Source organism: Thunnus albacares, chromosome 14 (assembly GCF_914725855.1).
Source record: "Thunnus albacares chromosome 14, fThuAlb1.1, whole genome shotgun sequence".
NCBI lineage: Eukaryota > Metazoa > Chordata > Actinopteri > Scombriformes > Scombridae > Thunnus > Thunnus albacares.
In genome coordinates, this window is record NC_058119.1 from 29637511 (window position 1) to 29660205 (window position 22695).

A 22695-nucleotide genomic window follows, 5' to 3' on the forward strand; every position below is an offset into this window, starting at 1 on the left:
GGGCAGTCAGCTTTCTGTGTGAAAGCCACCACTCAGTGGACAAATCAGCTGTGTGACCACTGAGCCTAGTTTACATTATTAATTTTTAATTGACATTGTGGGTGTATGTGATGTGCTGTTGTGTGTAGCTTTGTATTTTGTATGGTGTGTTCATTGTGGGTTTTTTTTTTTTGCTTTGTACTGTTTGTTGTTGTGCTGTTGTATGTTTTGATTGTAATGGACTACAGATGCAAATTAGCTTCAAGCTAACTCTGGTGCAGTGCATCATTTATGCTCAATACTGCACACTGTCCTGTTCAATAAATCAAATAATAAAATAACAATAATTGTTTTGAAAATACACACCGGAAGTGACGTTCATATCGCCTTCATATGTTTAATTCTGAAAGAGCTCGCCGGATGTGCTGTAGTTTCGGTGCCGTGTAGCTTGACGCTGCTCCTCTCCTCGGTGAATGACATCATGCGGGCTGCTGTCTGTCTCCGTCTGCGACATGGCTCCTCCGGACAGTAACGGCTGGATTCATTTAAAACCTGCCGTTAAACCGCACGCGGTAAGAGCCGCACGTTAACTCCGGTTTCCGTTAAGTAATGATTCAGCGATTGTTGCTCTCCAGCTAGCTAACAGCGGAGCTAACGTACGCTGTTAGTTGGCTAATAAATGCTAAAAGACTGTGTGAGGAATCGACCTGTTACGCAGAATTAAACCCACACAGAAGGAAGCATGTAAAATTAAAAAAATACCCAGTTTGTTTAGTTAATGTGTGGAGAATAAAGCTGCTGTTTCAGGTCATCTGCTGTCCTCCTGGATTTATTCATGTTGGCTCACTGGGAAAGTAACTAAGTACATTTACTCAAGTACTGTACTTGAGTATAGTTATGAGGTACTTGTACGTTACTTGAGTATTTCCATGTGATGCTACTTTCTACATTTCAGAGGGAAATATTGTACTTTCTACTCCACTACATTTATTTGACAGCTTCAGTTACTTTTCAGATGAAGATTTGACACAATGGATAATATAACAAGCTTTTAAAATACAACACATTGTTAAAGATGAAACCAGTGGTTTCCAACCTTTTTGGCTTTTGACGTCTTACAAAAAGCAGTGCGTAGTCGGGGTCACATTTCACATGTCTATGAGTTGTTAACAGCTCCACCAAATAGTGATTTTTCCCTCTAAACTTCTCACATGCTTTCATTTCAATAAATGTTCAAATGATCCAATATTTCAGCAAAAATCAAAGATTAGAGAAAACGTCCAAAAACTGCCCCCAAAAGGGAGGCGAGTCCTCACATGTGACCTGGCACACACACACACACACACACACACACACACACACACAAACTAATTAATCGACTAATTCTTTCAGGTCTAAATCTGTCAGTTTTCACTCTCGATTGATTCATTTATCATTTAGTCTGTAAAAAAAATGTTGAAAATGTCATCTCCCAGAACTCAAAAATGCTGCAATTAATGATTATTTACATTGTAGATTCATCTCTCAGTTATTTTCCTGATTAATCAATTAATCACTCGTTCTAAAAAATGTCTCAAATGTCTTTCTGTCCACAACCCAAAGATATTCAGGTTACTGTCACAGAGGACTGAAGAAATAAAACAAAATCATACTTAAGAGGTTGAAATCAGAGAATTTTGACATTTTTTCTTTTAAAAAATGACTCAAAAAGATCAATTATCAAAATAGTTTGAAATTAATTTTCTGTGGTTCTACTAATCGTTGCAGCTCTACAGTCATATACATGAAACAGAGATAAACCAGACAATGTTTAGTATTTTTCCCAGTGAACAAATAATCAATTTTCTAATGTTTTTTGTCTTTGATTAATTGATTAATTGACCAGTTGTTTCAGGATTAATTGCTTCCTCTTTCTGCTGTTTTTCTGTACTGCAGGTGTAGAGTGATGCAGCAGAAGTTGTGCTCCAGAGGTTCTGGTTCTTTCCTCTTAGAGAGGAACGGCCAGGCCTGCGGCGCCGTCATCGACTCCGCCACCTCCTGCGACCTCCCCTTCCGCTGCCCCCGCTGCGGCGAGCAGGAGCGTTTCCGCAGCCTGGCCTCGCTCCGCGCCCACCTGGAGTACCGCCACTCGTACCGCTCGCCGGACGTGATCAGCAGCGGCTTCAGCATCACCGGCAAACACCCCGACCCGCTGACGGCGGCGATCCCCTGGCACGACATGAGCCTCCCGACCCGCCGGGGGCAGCACAGCGCGTCGCGGCCGCCTCACGTCCGCTCCCTCAGCGACTGCAGAGACAGCGGGTACCTCCACTCCTACAGCTCCGTGAGGAGGCGCACCCAGAGCGTCGGGGTGGGGACGCAGGCCGAGGAGGACGAGGAGGAAGACGACGAAGGGACAGAGGATGAAGATGTGGGAGAAGAGGAGGACGATGAGGAGGAGGACGGCGAAGAGACAGATGGAAGCAGACATGAGGAGGATTTCAAAATGTCCATCAAAAAGTCAGACGTGTGCCACCATCATCACCTCAACCATCATCACCTCCTGTTCCCTCCTCCAGCTCCTCTCGGACCCCCACTAGACCCAGACCTGGACCTGGACCTGGACCTGGTCGGTGCGTTCAGGTTTAGTTCATTTCTTTATTTTATTTATTGATGTTTTTTATTGAGTGCCAGAAATATAAAGCTCAGAGTCACCGTAGTGTCAAATTGACTGTTGGCCTAAAAATGTTAAAAAAAGGAAGTTTTTGGAAGTAAAACACTAAAACTGATTTATTTAGTAAATATTTTCAATCTTTATCTTCTGTTTGATTAGATACGTCACCAAAATGACATTTTCCAGGCTTTATTTGTAGTGTCTATAAATGTGTAAGTGTGTCTTAAAACAACAGTCGTGTTTTTCTTGCTGTAATCATTCCTCCTCTTCATACTGACCATCAGAACATCCCTTCATAATGACCTTACAATAGAAGTGATGGAGGACAAAATCCACAGTCCTCCTCCTTTGAACCACTAGAGCCTAAAGAGTTTTAACCTTGGAGCGAGGGACCCTCCAGGACGCCTTGTTCTGATGCCCTAAAAGTCCTCGTGGACCTGTTTGTGACGTAGCTGTGACAGCCAGGCTGTGAATTTAACAGGAAGCCAGGTGCAGGATAATACGGGAACGCTGTGGAATTTTAGGAATCTTGAAGCAGAGTTGTGAACTCATTGATTAAAAAAAAGTGGGTGAAATGAATGTGATTGGTAAACTTGTTACCATGCTTGTCCATTAACGTCCATAACAGTTTACAGACCAACTTCCTGCTTCAACTTTTACCTACGGTAGTGATGGTTTACTGGTTTCTTTCTAACGTGTCAGATGGTCTGACTGCTCATATTTGCTGACCTGTGTAACCTTTTTTAGTGATGTCACAGCGTTCCCAGTGATAGAAATGACGGCCAGAGCTGCAGACAGTAACTTTCCTTCACTGTAACCACCAGAGCAGAACTCCTACTCCGGTTTGGAGACGGCAGCAGCCTCGGCCGCCGTGCGCCGGCGGCTGGCCAGTATCCTGCGGGCGGCGGACAGCACCATGCAGCGCCGGCTGGCCAAGGTGAGCACGGAGCTGGCCCAGACCGACACGGAGCTCCTGTGTGAGCGCGCTCACTCGCAGCATCTGGCCCAGGAGAGGCAGGAAGTCGCAGACAGGGAGAGGTCACTGAGTCGGCAGGTGGACGTGGCCGTCATGGTGATCGCCGCGCTGAGGGAACAGCTCAACGCCTCCGAGAACGAGCTGGAACGACGAGAGAGGTAAACACTGATGTGGGTTTCCATTTGATCTTTGTAGAATTGATTAGTTGCCAAATATTTTGATAATCGATTGATCCCTTAGAGTCAATATTTAATAAAAAAATGTCCAAATTCTCTGATTCCAGCTTTTTAAATGTGAATATTTTCTGGTTTCTTTAGTTCTCTATGAGAGTAAACTGAATATCTTTGGGTTGTGGACAATTTTAACCATTTTATGACATTTTATTGACCAAACAACTGATTGATAAATCAAGATAATTGACAGATTAATGAAAACTAGTAGACAAAACATTAGTTATGCAGGTTTAAAGGGGACATATTCAACTTTTTCTGGTTTTCTGTTATTTATATCCTGTTCTGATGTCGGTTAAACATGGTCAAAGTTTTAAAACTAAAGATGAACATATGTAGAAATGCTGCCTGCAAGTCAAAAGTCAGGGCTTCAACCTGCTCTGAACGTCTCGTTTGTAACGTTTTTTTTCTACCTTGCTGACGTCGGCTTGTCACACATGCTCATAAACAGCTGACCGTTCTGTAGCCTTGGTTGCTATGGAGGTTGCTATGGAGGTTGCTATGTTGCTTCCATGTGTCCACTCTCATATTTCAGATGTGATTCAGCTCCAACATGTACGGATGGATTTGAGAAGTTGACATTTGGAGTAAAGAAGGAGAAAAAGAAGTGAAATCCTGCTACTATAGTTTGTTTACGTAGCCTCCGGAGCCGGAGGAAGCTTCCTGAAAGCTGACCAATCAGAACAGAGTGGGCTCATCAGGAGGCGGGGCTTAAAGAGACAGGAGCTAAAACGGCCTGTTTCAGACAGAGGCTGAACTGAGGGGCTGCATAAAGGACCAGTAGAAGATAAATAAGGAGTTTTTAACCGTAAATCATGCAAAGATATTCTAGTAGAGCCCCAGAATATAAATATAGAGCTGGAAATGTGCAGAATATGTGTCCTTTAAATGTAACTTTTGTTTTCCAGGGAGGTGATAACCATCCAGAAGTTTCTGGAAGCTGCGGCGCGGCAGGAGACGTGTGGTAAAGTTCGAATCCAGCACTTCATCGAGAACCTGCTGAGACGCATCGCTCTGGCTGAGAGACTAGTGGAGTATTACCAAGTGAACGGCAGCCCGTCACAGTGCAACCACTACAAGGTATACACACACGAACACACAGTCATTCATGAACACAAAAACACTCACAGACTCAAACCTGACCTTTGACCTCTTCTGTCTCCTCAGCAGCACCAGCAGCCAACTGATAATGGACCTCACAGAATCACTAAAAGCAGGCGAGTATCTCCTCCATAGTCAAACAAACAGTAGAGTGCATTATATTGAAAAGTGCTCCTAATATTTTGCCCCCCTCATGTATGTTAATAGGGTGGACAAAATATTGGGAACACTCTTGTACACCACCACTACGACCTCAATAATAAACACAAAGCATTTTATAAATCAGTAAAGATGATGACAGATGGATAAAACAGCCTCTGTGTCTAAATGAAAATGTTGCCACATTACTGGGACATAAAGGACGATGTTCAGGCTGTCTAACAGAATGTGAATCTATTTCCGTCGGGTTTTGTGTGACCCGCTGACAGACAGGGAGAACATCACCTTAATCACTAATCAGACTCGGCTATAAAAAGGCTTATTGCTCGGCAGGAATCATCTTCCAACGGAGCAGATAAGCTGCTGCTCTGCTCTGCTGCTGGTCTGACTCAAAGCCAAAAGGTGACAGAGCGGCTGCTAAATCATTCATGAGGACTGTTGTTTTGTCTGTCAGATTTCATGTTTAATTGATCACTCTAAGATGTGTCACTTTGTCCTTTCACTCAGTCACTGGGGTGGGATTACCTGTCTGTCTGTCTGTCTGCTGCTGGGGGTGTGTGTGTGTGTACTGGGAGTCACTGGGAGTTTCCCTTTTGTAATTAACCTGCTGTCGTCTTTACTTCACTTGAGCCTAAATCGCACTTTTTCCTGTGTTTGATCAAATATATGTCACTCAAACATCCTCTTTTCCCCTTCCCGTGTTCATTCCTTCGTGTTCATGCGACGTCACCAGGTCAGCGGGAGGTCAGCTGTCCTCGTCCGGTCTCCATGACAACAGAACTCACTCCTCCTCGCAGTTCGGCGGCCGTGCTCCGTTCTCTAAACCGGGCGGAGACCGGGAGCAGCGGGAGCAACGGGAACAGCGGGAGCAACGGGAGCGGCTGGCCCAGTCGTCCAGGCTGTTCTGCCGACCCGAGCACAGAGACGACATCTGGAACCACCAGCGCCGCCGCTCCACCGGGTACGAGGCGTAGAGCTGTAGAGAAACGCCAGGGAGAGGGGGTGTCAAACTTGACTCAAACTTTATTTAATAATGACTTTATTCCAGTGTGTTAACCTATGGAAAAGTACCGCAAGATCACATTCACATCGAGCTTGTTGGGAGCAGTTAATCTGAACTCCAAACATCTGCTCCGTCAGCACAAATGTTCAATTAAAACAAGAAACTCCAGTAAATGTAATTAAGTCTTAATTAAGTCTCTAAGGGACATTTTTGAAATGGCTTTAATAGGCTCAGACAGAAACAGAAAATCATGGAGTCATTTATAAAACATTACTTTGACATGAAAACGTTTGCACCTATGCAATTTAGACAAAATGTAAATGACTTTCCTGTGTACAAACGTTGTTCAGGATGTTCAAAAATGGAGCAATTTATAAACTTAATTGGGAGCTGATATCACTTATTGGTATAAAGAATTAAAACAGGGTACAAGATGTTTTTTTCCTTCCAAATGTAATTAATCTGACAGTTCCCAGACAAAATATTTACACAAAATATCAAATCAAATGTCAGATAACTTTTCCTAAAACAAGTTTATTCACTTATTTATATGAATCAAATTAAGAAAACCATTGAACATAAGAGATGAGCTCATGCTTGAGCATAAATCAAATATAGTCTGACACATACGTTCCCTTAAAGTTGTGTTTTAAACATTTAAACATACAGTATCTTTGGCATCTCTGTACTTCAATATCTTGTCATTTATAAACCAACATACTGATATATATGTATATCTGCAATCAGCTGATGTCAGACTGGTTAATTTATCTGTCGGGCTCTAAAATCAAGAACTCTTTTATTAATAATTACTGCATAGTTTGATCCCTAATAACACAATAATACGACTTGTACGTTTCATTTTACGTTCAAACTGAAGAAAACGGATGGAACAGGGTTGAAGAACATAACGCAATAAGAAATATTACTGCATGACCACATCAGATTGTATTCAAGTACATAATAGTGTATATTATGAATATTTTGTATCGCCAACATCGTGTTATTGCTCATTTCGTACTTTTCCATAGACTATGACACTGAAGTAGAGTGTTGTAAAGTGTTAAACTGGATGTCAGTGTGGGTAAACTTTCAATATTCAAACATTTAAATGAATGACAGCTTCTTGTCTTTTGTCTTAGTTGTCAGCACAAATCATAATAATAATAAGTACAATATAATAGGTAAACTTTAGTGATCCTCTCTCCTCTTTATTTTAGAGAAACTTCAGCTTAAATGTGCTTTTGTTCTCATCTACCGATTGAAGATTTATTTACAGTTTAGGTAAAAGGAAAGAAGGACCGTCTGCTTCCTGGATCAGATTGAGAATAAATTGTTCCCGAGTGATGTTTTGATGACACGTCCTCTCCTCTGGTGGAACCTTTACATCTCGGCCTGGTTCCCCCCCCCCCAAAAAAACTCCTGATCAGTCTGGTCTTCTTATCTCTCGTCTGTGCTTTCAAAGTCTAAATCACTTAACTGCACCACCAGCACCCACCAAACTCCCTCCAGAATCAGAGTAATAATGGTCAAACTGGGGAGGTGATATGTTGTTGTTGACGGATGGAGTCAGCGTGCCAAAATTTAATTACTTTTTATATCTGTAAAATACTCTTTTTGAACTTTTTTCTGTCTTCTTCCACCAACAGCTTCCTCTCAGTTCATCAGAAAGATGCGTCCGCAGCCACTAGAGTCTCTCTAAAGACTCTTTGCAGCATCTTTGCAGCAATATAGCCGCTTATTTTAATAACATTCACATTCAGTGCATGGCTTTTCCATTCAGATATGCATTATCTGGCCAGTGAAACATTAATTGCATTAATTGATGTACACAAAAAAGATGAATTTATTTATCTTTGGTGGGTTTTTGGAAAGCTGTTTAATCTATAGAGCAACATTATTTAGTAATTGGGACGGTGTGATGCATCGTCACTGGTTTGTAAGCACAGACGGGATGTTTGATGACACCAGACTTGGGTCAAATAAACGTTGCGTGTATTTCTTGGCTCTTGTTTGAAGGAGCTTCTGGTACCAGATGGGTGTGATTGACTACGTTAGGATCAATTCAAACAGTTGCATAATTGTACATAGAGAGAAAAGACTCGGAAATACTTTTATTGACTTATTTTTTCTGGTAGTCTTGGTCCTACATGAATGTAGCCAATTACGAACCAATCTGGGATCACACCAGAGACGTAGTGGAGGGTAAACTCATATATTTACCTGCTTTTTTTTGGTTTGTTTGTTTGTTTTGTTTGGCAGAATTTTCCACTTTTCTTTAAAGGAACAGTCCCAACATATTAGGGATGTTTTTAGTCAGAGTCCGATGGAAACTGGTCCATCTGTACACCTTCAAATGATCAACTTGTCTGATCTACCCACCAAGTAATTACAGGGACAGCTGATCAGTCACTTTGGTTGTTGCAGTGTGCACAAATTTCCACTCATGTTAAGAGAGAAGTCTGGTGATATTCAATATTTTTCTTCTAAACAACAAATCCCATGAAAAGACCAGAGGAAAGTATTGTGTGTGCATCCAAAGCTTGATCTGATATCTGATTCCTCTGCATATTAAAAACACATCAATGAGCCACACCTCCGTTCCTCCCATAGACTGTATATAAAGACGGACGTAGCAAGGAGTGACATCACCCATTGGTTTACCTTGGAGCCGGTTTGAAGCCTCTTTCTTTCCATCTTTTCTGTTTGGAGCCAAATAAGGAGTGCAGGGTTGGTGCCTCTCACATTCCTCTCAACACCCACACAGCAGACATCAAAGCTACTATATATACATCAAATCTTATTAATAGAGTAATAATTTCCAAATTGACCACCAGCAAACTTATGAAAGGGTCTGAATTTAGAGATTGAGACGAGAATATCTCATTGAAAACAATGACTGACGTAGTATTTCTAGAGAGAAGTTGAAGCTTTTTGAATGAGTCAGTTGGAGCATCTAGTGGCCGTTGGAAATAGTCCCCAACAAATGCACTGTTTACTACTGTTTAAGGAGCATTTGCTAAAAACTACAGTGACCAGCTGTTGTAGGAAATTACTGAGCCTTTTTAAAAAATGAAACTATTTATTTGTGAGCTGTTTTTTAAGGATTTATGAGCCACAGACACACTGTTGGTTTTGGTCTTTTTGTGAGATTTGTTGACAATAACAAGAATATAGAATAACAGCAGCCTTAAAAACACCATTTGGAGTTGTTTCAGTTGGATATTATTCTCTTTTTTGATGGAGCTAGACAGTTGAAAATGTAATCTTTTTTTTTTATTTATTCCCCCTCCCACTACATCGCTGTGTAAAACAAGTCATGTTCATGCAGCTACAGTTTGGCCCAGGTCTGGAGGACACCACACATATAACGAATGTACTCTTGAGTTAACGTATAGCTCACACCGAAGAGATGCCGTGTTTTAAGTCTGAACTTTTTTGTCTCGCCGTTCAGGCTTAAAACAAACGCACTCATTCACACAGAAACGGGTGGAGATTCTCCGATCACGAATGAATGACGTCGTATCAACGCTTTCATCCAAAGTGACTTACAGTGCCGTGAATGCATTCAGTCCATTTGCAGTAAACTAAACAGCTCATGATCGCTTGTTTAATAGAATCATTCCTCTCTCTCTCCACATCGTTCTGTACGATCTGTTTACATGTCATTGTACATTGCTTTCATCCAATGATAAGAATGTATATGTAGAAGACGGTATTTGGTGTTTAAAACAAAAAAAAAATGTATCTTTGCTGTCGTTGGTTTAGGTTTTATTGACAGTGTTAATAGATATTTTGTATACAAAGCTATTATGTGTTGTCAAGTGGAGGTAGTAGTCCTACAGTACTTTAAACAGGGTGTCTGCAGCTCAATGTGATATAAAATTATGTAAACTCAACTCCATAATTTATGTGCTACATTTAGTTTTCAGACTTCTAACATATCTCGGCGTACTTTTCTTCTGCTGATCCTCCCTCTCCTGATGATTTTTCATTTTTCTTGTTGTTTTTCAAGGATCAAAGTTGTCTTTATTTTAATGTCTAATTGGCATTAAAAAGGTCTTAAAAAGTCTAAATGAAGAAAGCTTGCAGGCACCCGACACCTGACCAGCAGTTGTGTCAATCGTGATTTGTTCCAAACTTACTGGAAGTTGCCAATTCTTTTAAAAGCCAGAATGTTGTCCGCCAGTTTAACAAGATAGACTGAAATATGAACTATGTGTGAAATGGAATATATCTTGTATTTAGCTGTTTTCATGGTCTGAAGAGCATTATCTTAAAATGATAGCCATCAGTTTGTTTTTTTTCAATGGCGTCACAGGCCCAAAAACACTGAGGGTAAACTTGTATTTTGGCAGGTTTCACCCTCCACTGCTTCTTCCCACATAAAAAAAAACTCGATCCAGATAAATGTGGACAAATCTCCCACTGAGTATCCCAGAGATCGATGTGTGATCAGACCTCTGAATCACTCAGCACTTTGTGAATTCAGGCACTGATGATCTACGCCCAAGTGTTACTGCTGCTGTCCGTTAGAAACCACATTTCTCTTTGAAAGACCCAGAATTCATCAACAGCTTGAAGGCGCTGTTTGTTTTATCAATTTAAATGAGCTACACCCTCTTATCTTTAGTCGCGTTTATTCATTATATCATTAGGGATTATTGTTTTCATCCCCTCTGGGTTTCCATCATAGTTTAATTCTTTGACCACGAAACTGTTATTAAATTAAAGGATAATTCTGGCGATTTTCTATATTTTTCTACAAATCTCATGTTTGGATCCAAAACAACAATGAACTGATCTACTAACAAGTATTGTGTGTGTATTCAAAGCCTGATATATCTTATTCCTCTGTGCCGTAGACCTTCGTTGTTGTCCAAAAACCATTAAAAACATGTCAGTGAGCCACAGCCCTGCACTGGATGACATGTTCCTTCATTATGAAGAGTTTGGTCACGTTAGTTTGCTTAGAAACAGCTTCAAACACTAATTACAGCATCACGTTTTCAGTCTCTGGAGAGTAGTTCTGTGTAAGGCAGACACTACTGAGCATGTGCAGGAACATGGTTCTGTTTACAGCTTCACCAGCTTGTTGTGCAACACATCACAACCTCTGGACTTTTACTGAAGTTCTTTGGGAAATTTATAATGTAAGACATTGTGATGTTTAGCACAACAAGCTAGTGAAACTGTGAACAGAACTGTTTCTGCACATTGCTCAGTAGCATCTGCCTTACACAGAACTACTCTCCGGAGACTGAAAACATGATGCTGTTATTAGTCTTTGGAGCCGTTTCTAAAACATACTAACGTGACCAAACTCTTCATGATGAAGGAACATGTCACTCAGTGCAGCGATGTGGCTCACTGACGTGTTTATAATAGTTTCTGGAGCAACAACGAAGGTCTACGGCACAGAGGAATAAGATATATCAGGCTTTGATACACACACACAATACTTGTTAGTAGATCACTTCATTGTTGGTTTGGATCCAAACATGAGATTTGTTGACAAGAAGAAAAATATAGAAAATTGCCAGCCTTTATCCTTTCAAAAGTCTTAATTTTAAATGTAGAAATCCAGATTGTGCAACACAGCTAAGATGGAGCTTCGTCCACTTTGGACTCTCTAGGTCAGCAATGTCAAGACGGTTTGCAGTTGGTCAACGCTGTATATTTGCGTGTCAAAATTGAAGTCTATGCAAGAACTGCGAGCAAATCTACTGATTACAGCAGTTCTATTAAAACACACTGAAATGTTGCTATTAAAAATGCTTTAAAATCTGTCAAAACCTTTAAAAAAAAAAAAAAAAAATCCACCAAATTAGAGTTGTGGGATTTTAATGCAAACAGCAGCATAACTCTTGCGTGACGTGTGTGCAGAGCTTTCAGGTTTGTCTCTGGCGTACTGCTTCCTGTTTCTGGTGCTCAGTCATCGGAAGGTGGTAGAAGATGCATGAAGCAGCCCTACTACTATCACTACTACTCCTACTACATATGTAGCTATTGTGTTACTGTGAAAGCATGCATCATATGTAACAAAAAAAAAAGCAAAGTACTTATAAAATACTGTTATCTTGTACTACTATGTGTACTTTTGTAGCAGAGCGAGGTCTATTTTAATGGTATATGAAGGAAAGTTGCACTAAACCAACCAAGAGCACTTAGCTTGGAGCTGGTGGATTTCATATGAAGGGAGTGTTGTATACTGGACAATCAACAGGGTTCATGCACAGGTTCGGAAAAGTCTGGAAACTACATTTTATTACTTCTGTGTTTGGAAATGTTTTTGGGAAAATGTGCAAGAGCTTTGAAACTGAGAGAGAGAAAAAAAAAAGCTTGAGAAGCGGGAAAATAATATACTGTAAGCGAACACGTATTATAACTGGACTTAATGTTAGTTTGATTATGACACTACTACCTTTTTATTGCCGTGAATCGGTAGAGATAAAGTTAGTTTTATGTTGTGTAAAACGGTTTCTGCGGCCAAGTTTGATATCCTTCAGTTCACGTCTGTCTGTAGGGATTTCGTTTGCAGAAGTAATCTCTAGTTTTGTGCCTTCACTCGAAAACTCTGTAGTCTGTATAACACTGTGCAAAATGCAATACTGTGAAGAACTGGAATACTTTTTATGTTGTCAGTCTGTGTGATAACCATCGAAGATTAAAGAACAAACATGACACCAACGTTATTGCCATGTTGTTTTTATTCAAGTCTCGTGGATTCTACTGCAAGAACGTCAAGAGGCTCTGACTCTTTTTAGCCACACAAAATCAAGGATGGAAATGTTGGTGTGTTGGTCAGTTCACCACTTTGATCCATACAGAAATATCTCAGATATGAACTAGATGAGAACAATATTATGGTTACTGATAGAGATGATGGTCAGAACTACAAAAATAAGAATCAATTAGTAAAAAACAGTATGTATATGTCTATGATATAGTTATGATATAGTATACATGTTTATTTATTAACACAAAGTTATCTGTGTATTGTTGAATATCACTAAAATTCGATAAAGATTTAGAGGCAGTATACTTTTCTCCTATGTTTTTTGTAAGTGTAATCTTAAGATTAAAGTGGCTTCATTAGCTTCACCTTGAACATTGATGTGGGAAATTTTGCTGAACACACAAATAAAACAACAAAAAATGAATCACAAGAATATTCCACAACAGAAAAAGTTATAAAACTGCTGACTGACTACTGTAAACTAGACCTGCATATTTTAATTGCTTTGTTGCAATACTCACAAATGGCCACTAGATGTCATTGTTTTCATATAAATCACCTGCCGGGACAGGAAGGCCTCATCACTGACTGGGTTTCAGGCTCAACATGACTTTTGTTCTTCCTCAATAATTGATTTCCAATACTTCCCTGAATTCCTCCAAAGAACTTGAACAGCTCATTTTGGTTTTATGTTTGGGCAGAGACATTTATTCTGACAGTACAGCTCGTTGATCACAGTGTCTTCTTTACTTTCTACCACTAGGAGTTGTCAAAGAAATGCTCTTATCCTACACATGGGGGCTTTCAATAGCTAGCGGTTGTAAGTATTTTACTTAAAGGGGACATACTCACTTTTTTGTTTTTCTATTATTTATATCCTGTTGTCAGGTGTTAAACATGGTCAAAGTCGTCACGCATGTCCATAAACGGTCATATGTTCTGTAGCCTTGGTTGCTAACACTGTGTCCTAACTGAATGCAATGCGAGCGAGGTTAGCATAGCGAGGTTAGCATGCCGGCCGGTGTTTTGGTTTAACCAGTGACCGTGTTAACTGGTGACTTTCAGGGGAATGTGTCGTGGTTGTCGTGGTGACGGCAGCTGTTGAAAACACGAACAGAGCACGTAGGTGTCCTCCTAAAAGTCTTAAATGATTGTATGTTCAACACAGTATATATTCATCTGGTCTTTTTTGTATTACATTATGTAAATTAAACGGTGTTGCCAACAAGAAGCGTTCACATATCCTCACTTATTTACGGTAGGCAGGCTGGTCAAACCTGGTGAATACTGGCTGTGTGACTACAGTTTACACACTATTCAACCACAAACTCTTCTTTTACTTTTTCTACTCAATGACAAAGCAGGTTGATTGGTTGAATATGGGCCACTTTCTGATTGAAGATAACGCTATAAAATCACAAGGTAGACTATCACTACACTGCCGATTTACGTAAATGGTAATGGACCTAGATAATAAACACATTGATTGATTGATTAAAGTAAAATTGATAAGGCTTTTAAGAGCCAGCTGGCATCATTAGAGCAACCACGACGTATTCAGCTGAAAGTTGCCAGTTAACAGGTGTTTCGGTTTAACCAGTGACCGTGTTAACTGGGAAATGTGTCATGGTTGTCGTGGTGACGGCAGCTGTTGAAAACATGAATGTAGGTGTCCTCCTAAAAGTCTTAAATTATTGTGTTTTCAACACAGTATATATTCGTCTGGTCCTTTTTGTGTTACATTATGTAAATTAAATGGTGTCGCCAACAAGAAGCTTTCACATTTCCTGGCTCGCCCACAAAAACCAATCGCCCGGCCAGTTTCTTTCCTCTGGCGCCGAGACTGTTTTCACTTGCTGTCTGTTTCAACCTCAATGTTTCCCAACAGATTTCTGAAATAAGATTCAAAGTGATCAGTAATCAATCAGTCAATGCAAGCTTTCTTTAAGGGTTTAAATTGGCTCCTAGGCAGAGACCCACATTTAAAAACAATATTGACCAGTTGTGTCACTTAAACTCTGTGAAGCCACACAGTGTTTCCAACGATCCAATGCAGTGTTTATCCAGTAATGCTGATTAAATGGCAAAAGTCCTTTTCTCTGAGCTTCAGCTTGAAAATATGATGAAAGTGCAAACAGGAAAGCTTGGTGCATTTGACACTGGGTGCTTTTGTATGTTGCACTTGAATGACTAATCTGAAATTTGGACGTTTGTCTGCAGAATGAGCAGTTTCAGAGATGTTGGTAGCTGCAAGCAATCCAGCGCACCGGTTAATATTTGGGTTTAGTCAGGTTTGGTCCGTCCCTCACACAATCAAACACTAGTTACAAAACAAAACACACACACAAACCAATCCCACCTATATCCATCTACAGCCGTTGTGTATTTCTACTAGTGGAAGTTGGCAACTCACCACACATCAGGCAGGAAAAAAGCCATCAGCAGTCGTTGTGTGCAGGAGAGGCTGCAGAAAGCGGATTCAGTTTGGACAAAGAGCGTCCGACGTTACGCGATTCGACGTGATAGTCGGATGCTCGCTTGCTGTTAGGACATGGTCAGGTGGTTGCTAAGGTGGTTGCTAAGGTGTTTCCATGTGTTGTTCAATTCCAACATGTACGGATGGATTTGAGAAGTTGACATTTGGAGTAAAGAAGGAGAAAAAGAAGTGAAATCCTGCTACTATAGTTTGTTTACGTAGCCTCCGGAGCCGGAGGAAGCTTCCTGAAAGCTGACCAATCAGAACAGAGTGGGCTCATCAGGAGGCGGGGCCTTAAAGAGACAGGAGCTAAAACGGCCTGTTTCAGACAGAGGCTGAACTGAGGGGCTGCATAAAGGACCAGTAGAAGATAAATAAGGAGTTTTTAACTGGAAATCATGTAAAGATATTCCAGTAAAACCCCAGAATATAAATATAGAGGCTGGAAATGAGCAGAATATGTTCCTCTCTCTCTCTAAACTCCTACACAGAGAAAACGTTACAGTCAGTTATAGTGACAGAAAAAAAGCTCATGAGTCAGCACAAGTCATGCAGCATTTACAGTAACAGTGTGAGAGCATCCAAATTTTTCATGTGATGATGATATAAATGCCTTCATCAGCAGACACAAACTCAAACACAGAAACCCACATGATGATGATAATGTCTCTACAGTTACCATCAGCTAATAATATGGCTGCAGAGTATCACACACACACACACACACACACACACATGTTTGAAGCTCATAATTAGCATGAGTCCAAATTCACTTCGTCAGCCGGCTAAATCTGATTAATTTAAAATTTATTTGGAACAAACAACATCTGCACATCTGATCTTGAGGCCCTGAGTGTAAAAATGTAGTTTTAATACTAAGTACCAATACTGATATTGAGATTTGAAATTTTTTTAAGGTAATGGTGATAATATACAACTTTTATGATAATGATCCCATAAATTTGTTTCTTGAAGAATGAGATGAACGGATGAATTTGTCCAAAATGTGATATTTACAGCAAATATCATTTTTATAACAGTAAATTTCTCTTGATATTAAATTACAAACAACTATAAATAACACAAATACAACAAATATACAGTACTGTGCACAAGTTTTAGGCTTTCATCAGTAGTTTTTAGTTGAGTAAACAGCAGAAACTTGTCTTTAAACCAGCAGCAGTTCTCCTCGGTGTTTCAGGTACTCAGCAGATCGGTTGTTCCTGCATCTCTGAGAAGTTGCCACAGTTCTTCTTCAGCTGCTTCTGTCTCTTCGTGTTAATCCCAGACGGACTCCATGATGTTGAGATCAGAGACCATCTGTTGCAGGACTGAAGATGGTTCTTTATGACTCTGGCTGGATGTTTTGGGCTCGTTGTCATGCTGCAGATGATCAGACGCCTCCCTGATGGTGTTACATTATGGATCTAAACATCTAACGTGACTAAAACTTTTGCACAGTAGCCTTCTGTGTTTAACAAATCCAAAAAGGAAAACTATAGGACTTGTTGCCCCCTGTGTGAGCATGTGAGGGGACGTGACGAGTGACAATCATTTGTGTCAGCAGTGCTCAAGAAATAGCTTTTGGTGAAACACTGTTTTAACTGTTTCCTTGTCGTCAGTGTGCAGAAACAGAGATTCTGTGGGATTTAGTGGCATTTCAGTATGATTCAACTCAGGTGAAGTGACTCAAATCCAGTTTTTTCATATCAGATCTGATTCATGATAAGGTAAAAGCTGAAAACATCAGATCTGTGCGGAGTGATGATGAGGAGGACTGTAACCTTCCTCACATCAATACATGAAACAGACATGGTTTCTCCATCGTTTGAGCTTTGACTGCTGCTCTTTTAATGACGTCATCTCGTTGTTTCCTCTTCTTCTGCGACGGTTAAAACGGCACCGAACTGGAGAATTAGCGCCACCTGCAGTTTATATCCAGATGTTCACACATTAATTGGTATTTTCTTCTGCCTGTTTTCTGGAAATTCGATAAAAATTTGGATGGAAACTTGGCTGATATATAAAGAGCGGAGGCAACGGGGGTCAGCAGGGGGGCCCACAGCCTCGGCGTTAATCATGCCGTGTGTGCGTGTGTGTGAGAGAACATGAGGAAATGATTACTATGACAACACAGTTTCTCTTTTTCTCCCAGGCGCTGGTGACAGTTTCTCAAGTCCAAAGCCTGAGGGAACGCACAAATATGTTGAAATCTTCAGTTTTTTTTCTCAGTCACACAGATGCAGAACATCTTTTTTTTTTTTTTCTGTTCCTGCGTGTTTCTCTGACACTTTAAAAAGCTTTTCAGAAAGAGAAAACAGATGAGATGAGTGAACGTGGGGGCATCCTGGGAGTTAAGATGCTGAACGTGTAAACGCAGCATCCCCAGTTTCAAAATCCAGCTGGGAACTTTAGCTGCGTGTCTTTCTCCTTGTTTCTTATCTGTCTCTACTGTGTCTCGTCTAATAAAGACAAAAATGTCTCTCAAATCACTGATGAAGTGTGGACGGGGGAAACATCTTTTTATTCTAAACATCTGTCTCAGCGTACAGGCAGAGACGGGAAAGAAAGCGTTCATGCCAAGGGAATTTAAAGGAAACATATTCTGCATACTTCCAGCTCTATATTTATATTCTGGGGCTCTACTGGAATATCTTTGCATGACTTACAGTTAAAAACTCCTTATTTATCTTCTACTGGTCCTTTATGCAGCCCCTCAGTTCAGCCTCTGTCTGAAACAGGCCGTTTTAGCTCCTGTCTCTTTAAGGCCCCGCCTCCTGATGAGCCCACTCTGTTCTGATTGGTCAGCTTTCAGGAAGCTTCCTCCGGCTCCGGAGGCTACGTAAACAAACTATAGTAGCAGGATTTCACTTCTTTTTCTCCTTCTTTACTCCAAATGTCAACTTCTCAAATCCATCCATACATGTTGGAGCTGAACAACACATGGAGACACCTTAGCAACTGCCTTAGCAACCAAGGCTACAGAACAGACAGCCGTTTATGAGCATGTGTGACAATCCAACGTCGGAACAGGATAGCCTAAATAGTTACACACATGCTCTTAGGGTAGGTGTAGATCATAAAATGTCACAGAATTATACTCACTAACAGCCATTTTGCAAAACAGTAAACCAGTAGAGACCTGATTATTGATGTATCTCAATATTGACCTAGCTTACTACGATGTGCTACGATGCCAAGAGGCTCGTGCCATCCAGAAAGCTAATTTGCACGGTAACCATGACGATGGAACTCTGTCTTTGTCTGTCATTGATTGGCCACTTGCCTTTGTAATGACTTTACGTCCAAACTAGTTAAGTTATGCCCCAAGGTGCAACCAATCTGAGTAGCTGATTTAGTTACAAACAGGATATAAATAACCACAAAAAGCTGAATTTGTCTCCTTTAAATTAAAGAGGTTTGTATCTCAGACTGAATTCCAGGCGACTTTAAACTGATTCCTTTACTAACTGTCTCTATTTTTAGCTTATTTTTAGCTTTAGTCTCAATACTGACACTTGTTTTGTAACTTTTACACGTCGTCATCTGGTCTTTAGTTCTGTTTTATTAGTATTTGTTCTGTCTGTAACTTGTAATGCTGCCAAGAGGTTGTTTACCTGCATGTGATTTTAGCTGGTTAAATAAAGGTTAAATAAAAAGAAAAATAAATATTAATACAAATACAAATAAATACTTCTGCAGAATGTCAGAGTGATTTGATTAAAATCTGAAAAATTAGCCTTAAATAACAATCAGCATTTATCTTTTATTTACATGTATTTGTATTATTTTTTCAATTATCTTTAAAATGTTATAAAAATAGTGAAAAATCAGTCCAACTGATGTCTTCAGATGTTTTATTTTGTCACATCAACGATCCAAAACCCAGAAATATCACATGATATCTGCTTCATGTGTAGCGTAACTGTCTTTATTTACATCTTTGTGTTTCTATTTTTTTTATTTTTATATTGGGGATAAACAGGAGCGGAGTTGAACTTGAGAGCGCTGCAGGACGTTATCTGGCTTGTTATGTTACGGTTCCTGACTGCGTCACAGTGTGTCAATAAATACTGCAGGCTGATGTTGATCTTTCATGGAGAGAGTAAACACGATAACACGACGCTTTGACGTCACCGCGGGATGACGGGGGGGGGGGGGGGATTGTGCTGCGTTCACAGCCCTCAAAACAGCGTCTTCACCATCATGACGATACTAGAAGTGGAGCGATGTAACTCCACCTTCAAAGGGGACACATCATGTGTTTTTTTTTTTTGGTATTTATATCCTGTTATGATGTCAGATGTTAAACATGGCCAAAGTTCAAAAACTTGAGGTGAACTTTGACTTGTAAAGTTCACCATAAACACAACTATAAGTGTGTTTAGAGTCGAGCTGAACGGCTTCAATCAAAGGGAAGAAGAGAGAAGCCGACAGACAGAGAGGGGGAGGAGGGCGGCGGGAGAGATGTGATGTCGTTTAAATACGGAGATAACGGAGCATATTTTCAGACTGTCTCTCCTGGAAGTCAATCATAGCGCTGCGCTCAGTTGTTTCACATGAAAAGTGACAGAAATAATCGTGTCATGAGTGAAAAAGGAGAGATGGAGAGAGAAAGGTGCAGGAGGGTTTAATCAGTGTTGGGGAAGATACTTTGAAATCTACCAGTTGCTTCACAAGTAAAAGATCAAATCGACAATGTGCATGTGATTTATAACAAAATATAATACAAAAAAGTCACATGCCAGCAAAAAACTGAGCACTGGTTCACATCCCTTTCATCATCTCTGTGAAGAATCTCCATCTCATTAAGTCATTTCTGTTTATATAATTAATATTAATGATATAATTAAATCTGCAGCTACAGTCAGAGTTTCAACCTGTTTCGAATAGAAATCAACTGGTTTGATTGAAAGAAGAAGACATGTTGCTGCTCCAGAAAGAAGAAAAGAATTTCATAAACTTCATGGTTTTACTTCCACAGTGAAATCTCGGGGTTATGGATGATATCAGTGTCTGTATGCGAAGGTTCCCTGTGGGATGTTTTGGCTTCTAGATCCAGTTTCCTGTCTATACCCTGTGGACTAAAGCCTCTGTCACAAAACACATTTGGATCCACTCAAGTTGAAGTGTCTGAGGGATAGAAGCATGCAAACCTCAGATTTAGCCTGATTTTACTTTTACAAGCACAGAGTCTTGATCTCTGCATACAGTGCTGGGGCTTATCTGCAGAAAAAAAAAAAAACTGCTGCATGAAGCTGAAAACAGGTGGAAAAGGAAGAACCCGCTAATTTAAACCTGAAGACAGAAAGCAGCTAAAAGCCACACTTCCTCTGTACCTGGAGGCTTTAAACCTAAATGTGCTAAATGTCATTTAATTATCTACATCTGTAGAAATGTGGAAAGATGTGTTTTCTGTAAACTCTTTTGAGAAAGTTTGATTGAGATAAAGCTGCTGAGATCAGTCTTCAACGATCCTTTTCACGTCACAACCCTGCTTTTATGCCAGTATTTCTATTCAAAAAGCAAATTTCCTATGTTGAAACCTTACTGGAAAAAAAATAAGTAGCTAACTGATGAAGTTAAACTTGAACTCCAACAATTTTCCACCTCAGTGTGTTTCCAGATGTTCTATATGTAAAAAGTAGTATAAAACCTTTTGTGTCTCCAAAGGCAGCTGTGTGAAATCTGATAAACGGCCTCAAGTGATGTCACTTCCGCTATGTTCACCAGCTAGTCTACAGCTAACTGTGTCTGTTTGCCATTTGGTGCTGAGCAGGTAGTGTACAGCGGCTTTTTTTACAGCTTTTTCTCTGAAAACGACGTTATGAGACGCTGAGAGTGAACCAGAACAGTAAAGTTGCAGCCAGACAGATAAACAATGAGCTGAAACTCACTATAAAGCTCCGTAAAGCTGAGAGGAGCTGCAGAGTCACTGATAATTCTCTGTAGGTTCATCACTATGACCCACAACCAACACATTACACACTGACAGTGAACACAGCGGAGTAATAAAAATAATGTATGTAGCTGCTTTAACCCATAAGAACCCCATGCTGACACAGGTGTCACCAACACTTTCAGTGTTCTGGAAAATTCCTTATATAGCTTTTATCCTTGATTTGAACTCATGAAGTCCCTCAGTGACATCTACTGAACATCCTGGTGCAGTCATGTGACAATGTGTGAATCTGTGTACCCATGACATCACTTCCAAAATGGCGGCAGTGTGCCTGGTCAGCAAATGTAGACAGAGCTGTTACTAAAGGTAGGTTTCAACCCATTTAACAATTCTGATGCTTTAATAAGACGTCCTGTTACATTACAGATCTTTGACACTGAAGGTAGAATTTAAAATTCAGAAAATAAAATTCAGAAATGTGTTCCTTGTGGCCTATTTGGTCTGTTTTATATTCCCCAGAATTTTCTTTTAAGGAGAAATGGGTCCAGGTTCTTATGGGTTAAGTACATTACTTGAATAAATGTCGCGAATAAAGTTAAAATCATTAAAACTGATGGTCATAACGTAAAACTGGTTTAATTATCCAGAAGACTCCTGTGTTTCTATATGTGTTTACATGCATTAGTATCCTGGTTTTTATCGTATCCGAGGTGAGAATGAACACAGTTTAGGATTTATTTTCTCCATCTGATCACCGATGAGGGAAAACTAGAGTGACAACACATCTCAACATCTGCATTACCACAGTCAGATTTTCCTCTTCAGTGTGCAGATCATCATTACATCATTTACTGACATATTTTTTGTGTTACTGAGAAATTATTACGCAAGTTGAGTTGATGACACACTAGTGAACATGGCTGAAAATGATCAGAAACCTGAATCAGGGTCTGTATTTATCAATACATTTCTTAATATACCATTTATGAAGCGTCCTGCTCTTACTGTGTACTATGATGACATGTTCTCTTACACAGATAAATAGACAACATTTAGCCTTCAGACTAAACAAAGCTACTCACAGGGTTTAAAAACATAAATGCAGCCTATTAAGTTAAGTAGGTGAGCCTAATGTGACTCAGCTGTGTGAAATCAGCCCCATTCAACACCATAATATGTCTAATATCTTGCACATATTGGTGATGTCACACAGTGTTTGTAAATGCACTGTGTGAACAGCCTCTGTAGCCTAAATAAATAATAAGATTTAAAGCTATAATATGTAATTATTCCACATTAAAATGTCTAAAAAAACCCAGACCTGTGTTATATATTTTGTTGAGTTGTGTACTTACATTATCCCAAATGTTTCCAACAGTCTGTAATTTTAATTAAGGTAATGGACCGTTTCATTTGGTCGCCTGTCGATGGCGTCATACCTCCTCTACCAAAGAGTAAACATGCACAAGATGCATAC

The 22695-nt window shown here is 40.0% G+C and overlaps 1 protein-coding gene across 3 annotated transcripts; it reads left to right on the forward strand.

The window, feature by feature from the left end:
- The first annotated feature begins 371 nt into the window (after nt 1-371).
- Nucleotides 372-17594, forward strand: znf365 (zinc finger protein 365). 3 transcript variants are annotated; one of them, XM_044372204.1, is made up of 7 exons: nt 372-551; nt 1915-2591; nt 3457-3766; nt 4747-4918; nt 5006-5055; nt 5832-6059; nt 17472-17594. In XM_044372204.1, the coding sequence occupies exons 2-7, from the start codon at nt 1925-1927 to the stop codon at nt 17479-17481; spliced, it is 1437 nt and encodes a 478-aa protein (XP_044228139.1). In that variant the 5' UTR covers nt 372-551; nt 1915-1924; the 3' UTR covers nt 17482-17594. The 3 variants fall into 3 exon arrangements, with proteins under 3 accessions (XP_044228139.1, XP_044228138.1, XP_044228137.1); XM_044372203.1 differs by lacking the exon at nt 17472-17594 and having other exon boundaries at nt 5009-5055; nt 5832-8605; XM_044372202.1 differs by lacking the exon at nt 17472-17594 and having other exon boundaries at nt 373-551; nt 5832-8605.
- Nucleotides 17595-22695: the final 5101 nt, after the last annotated feature.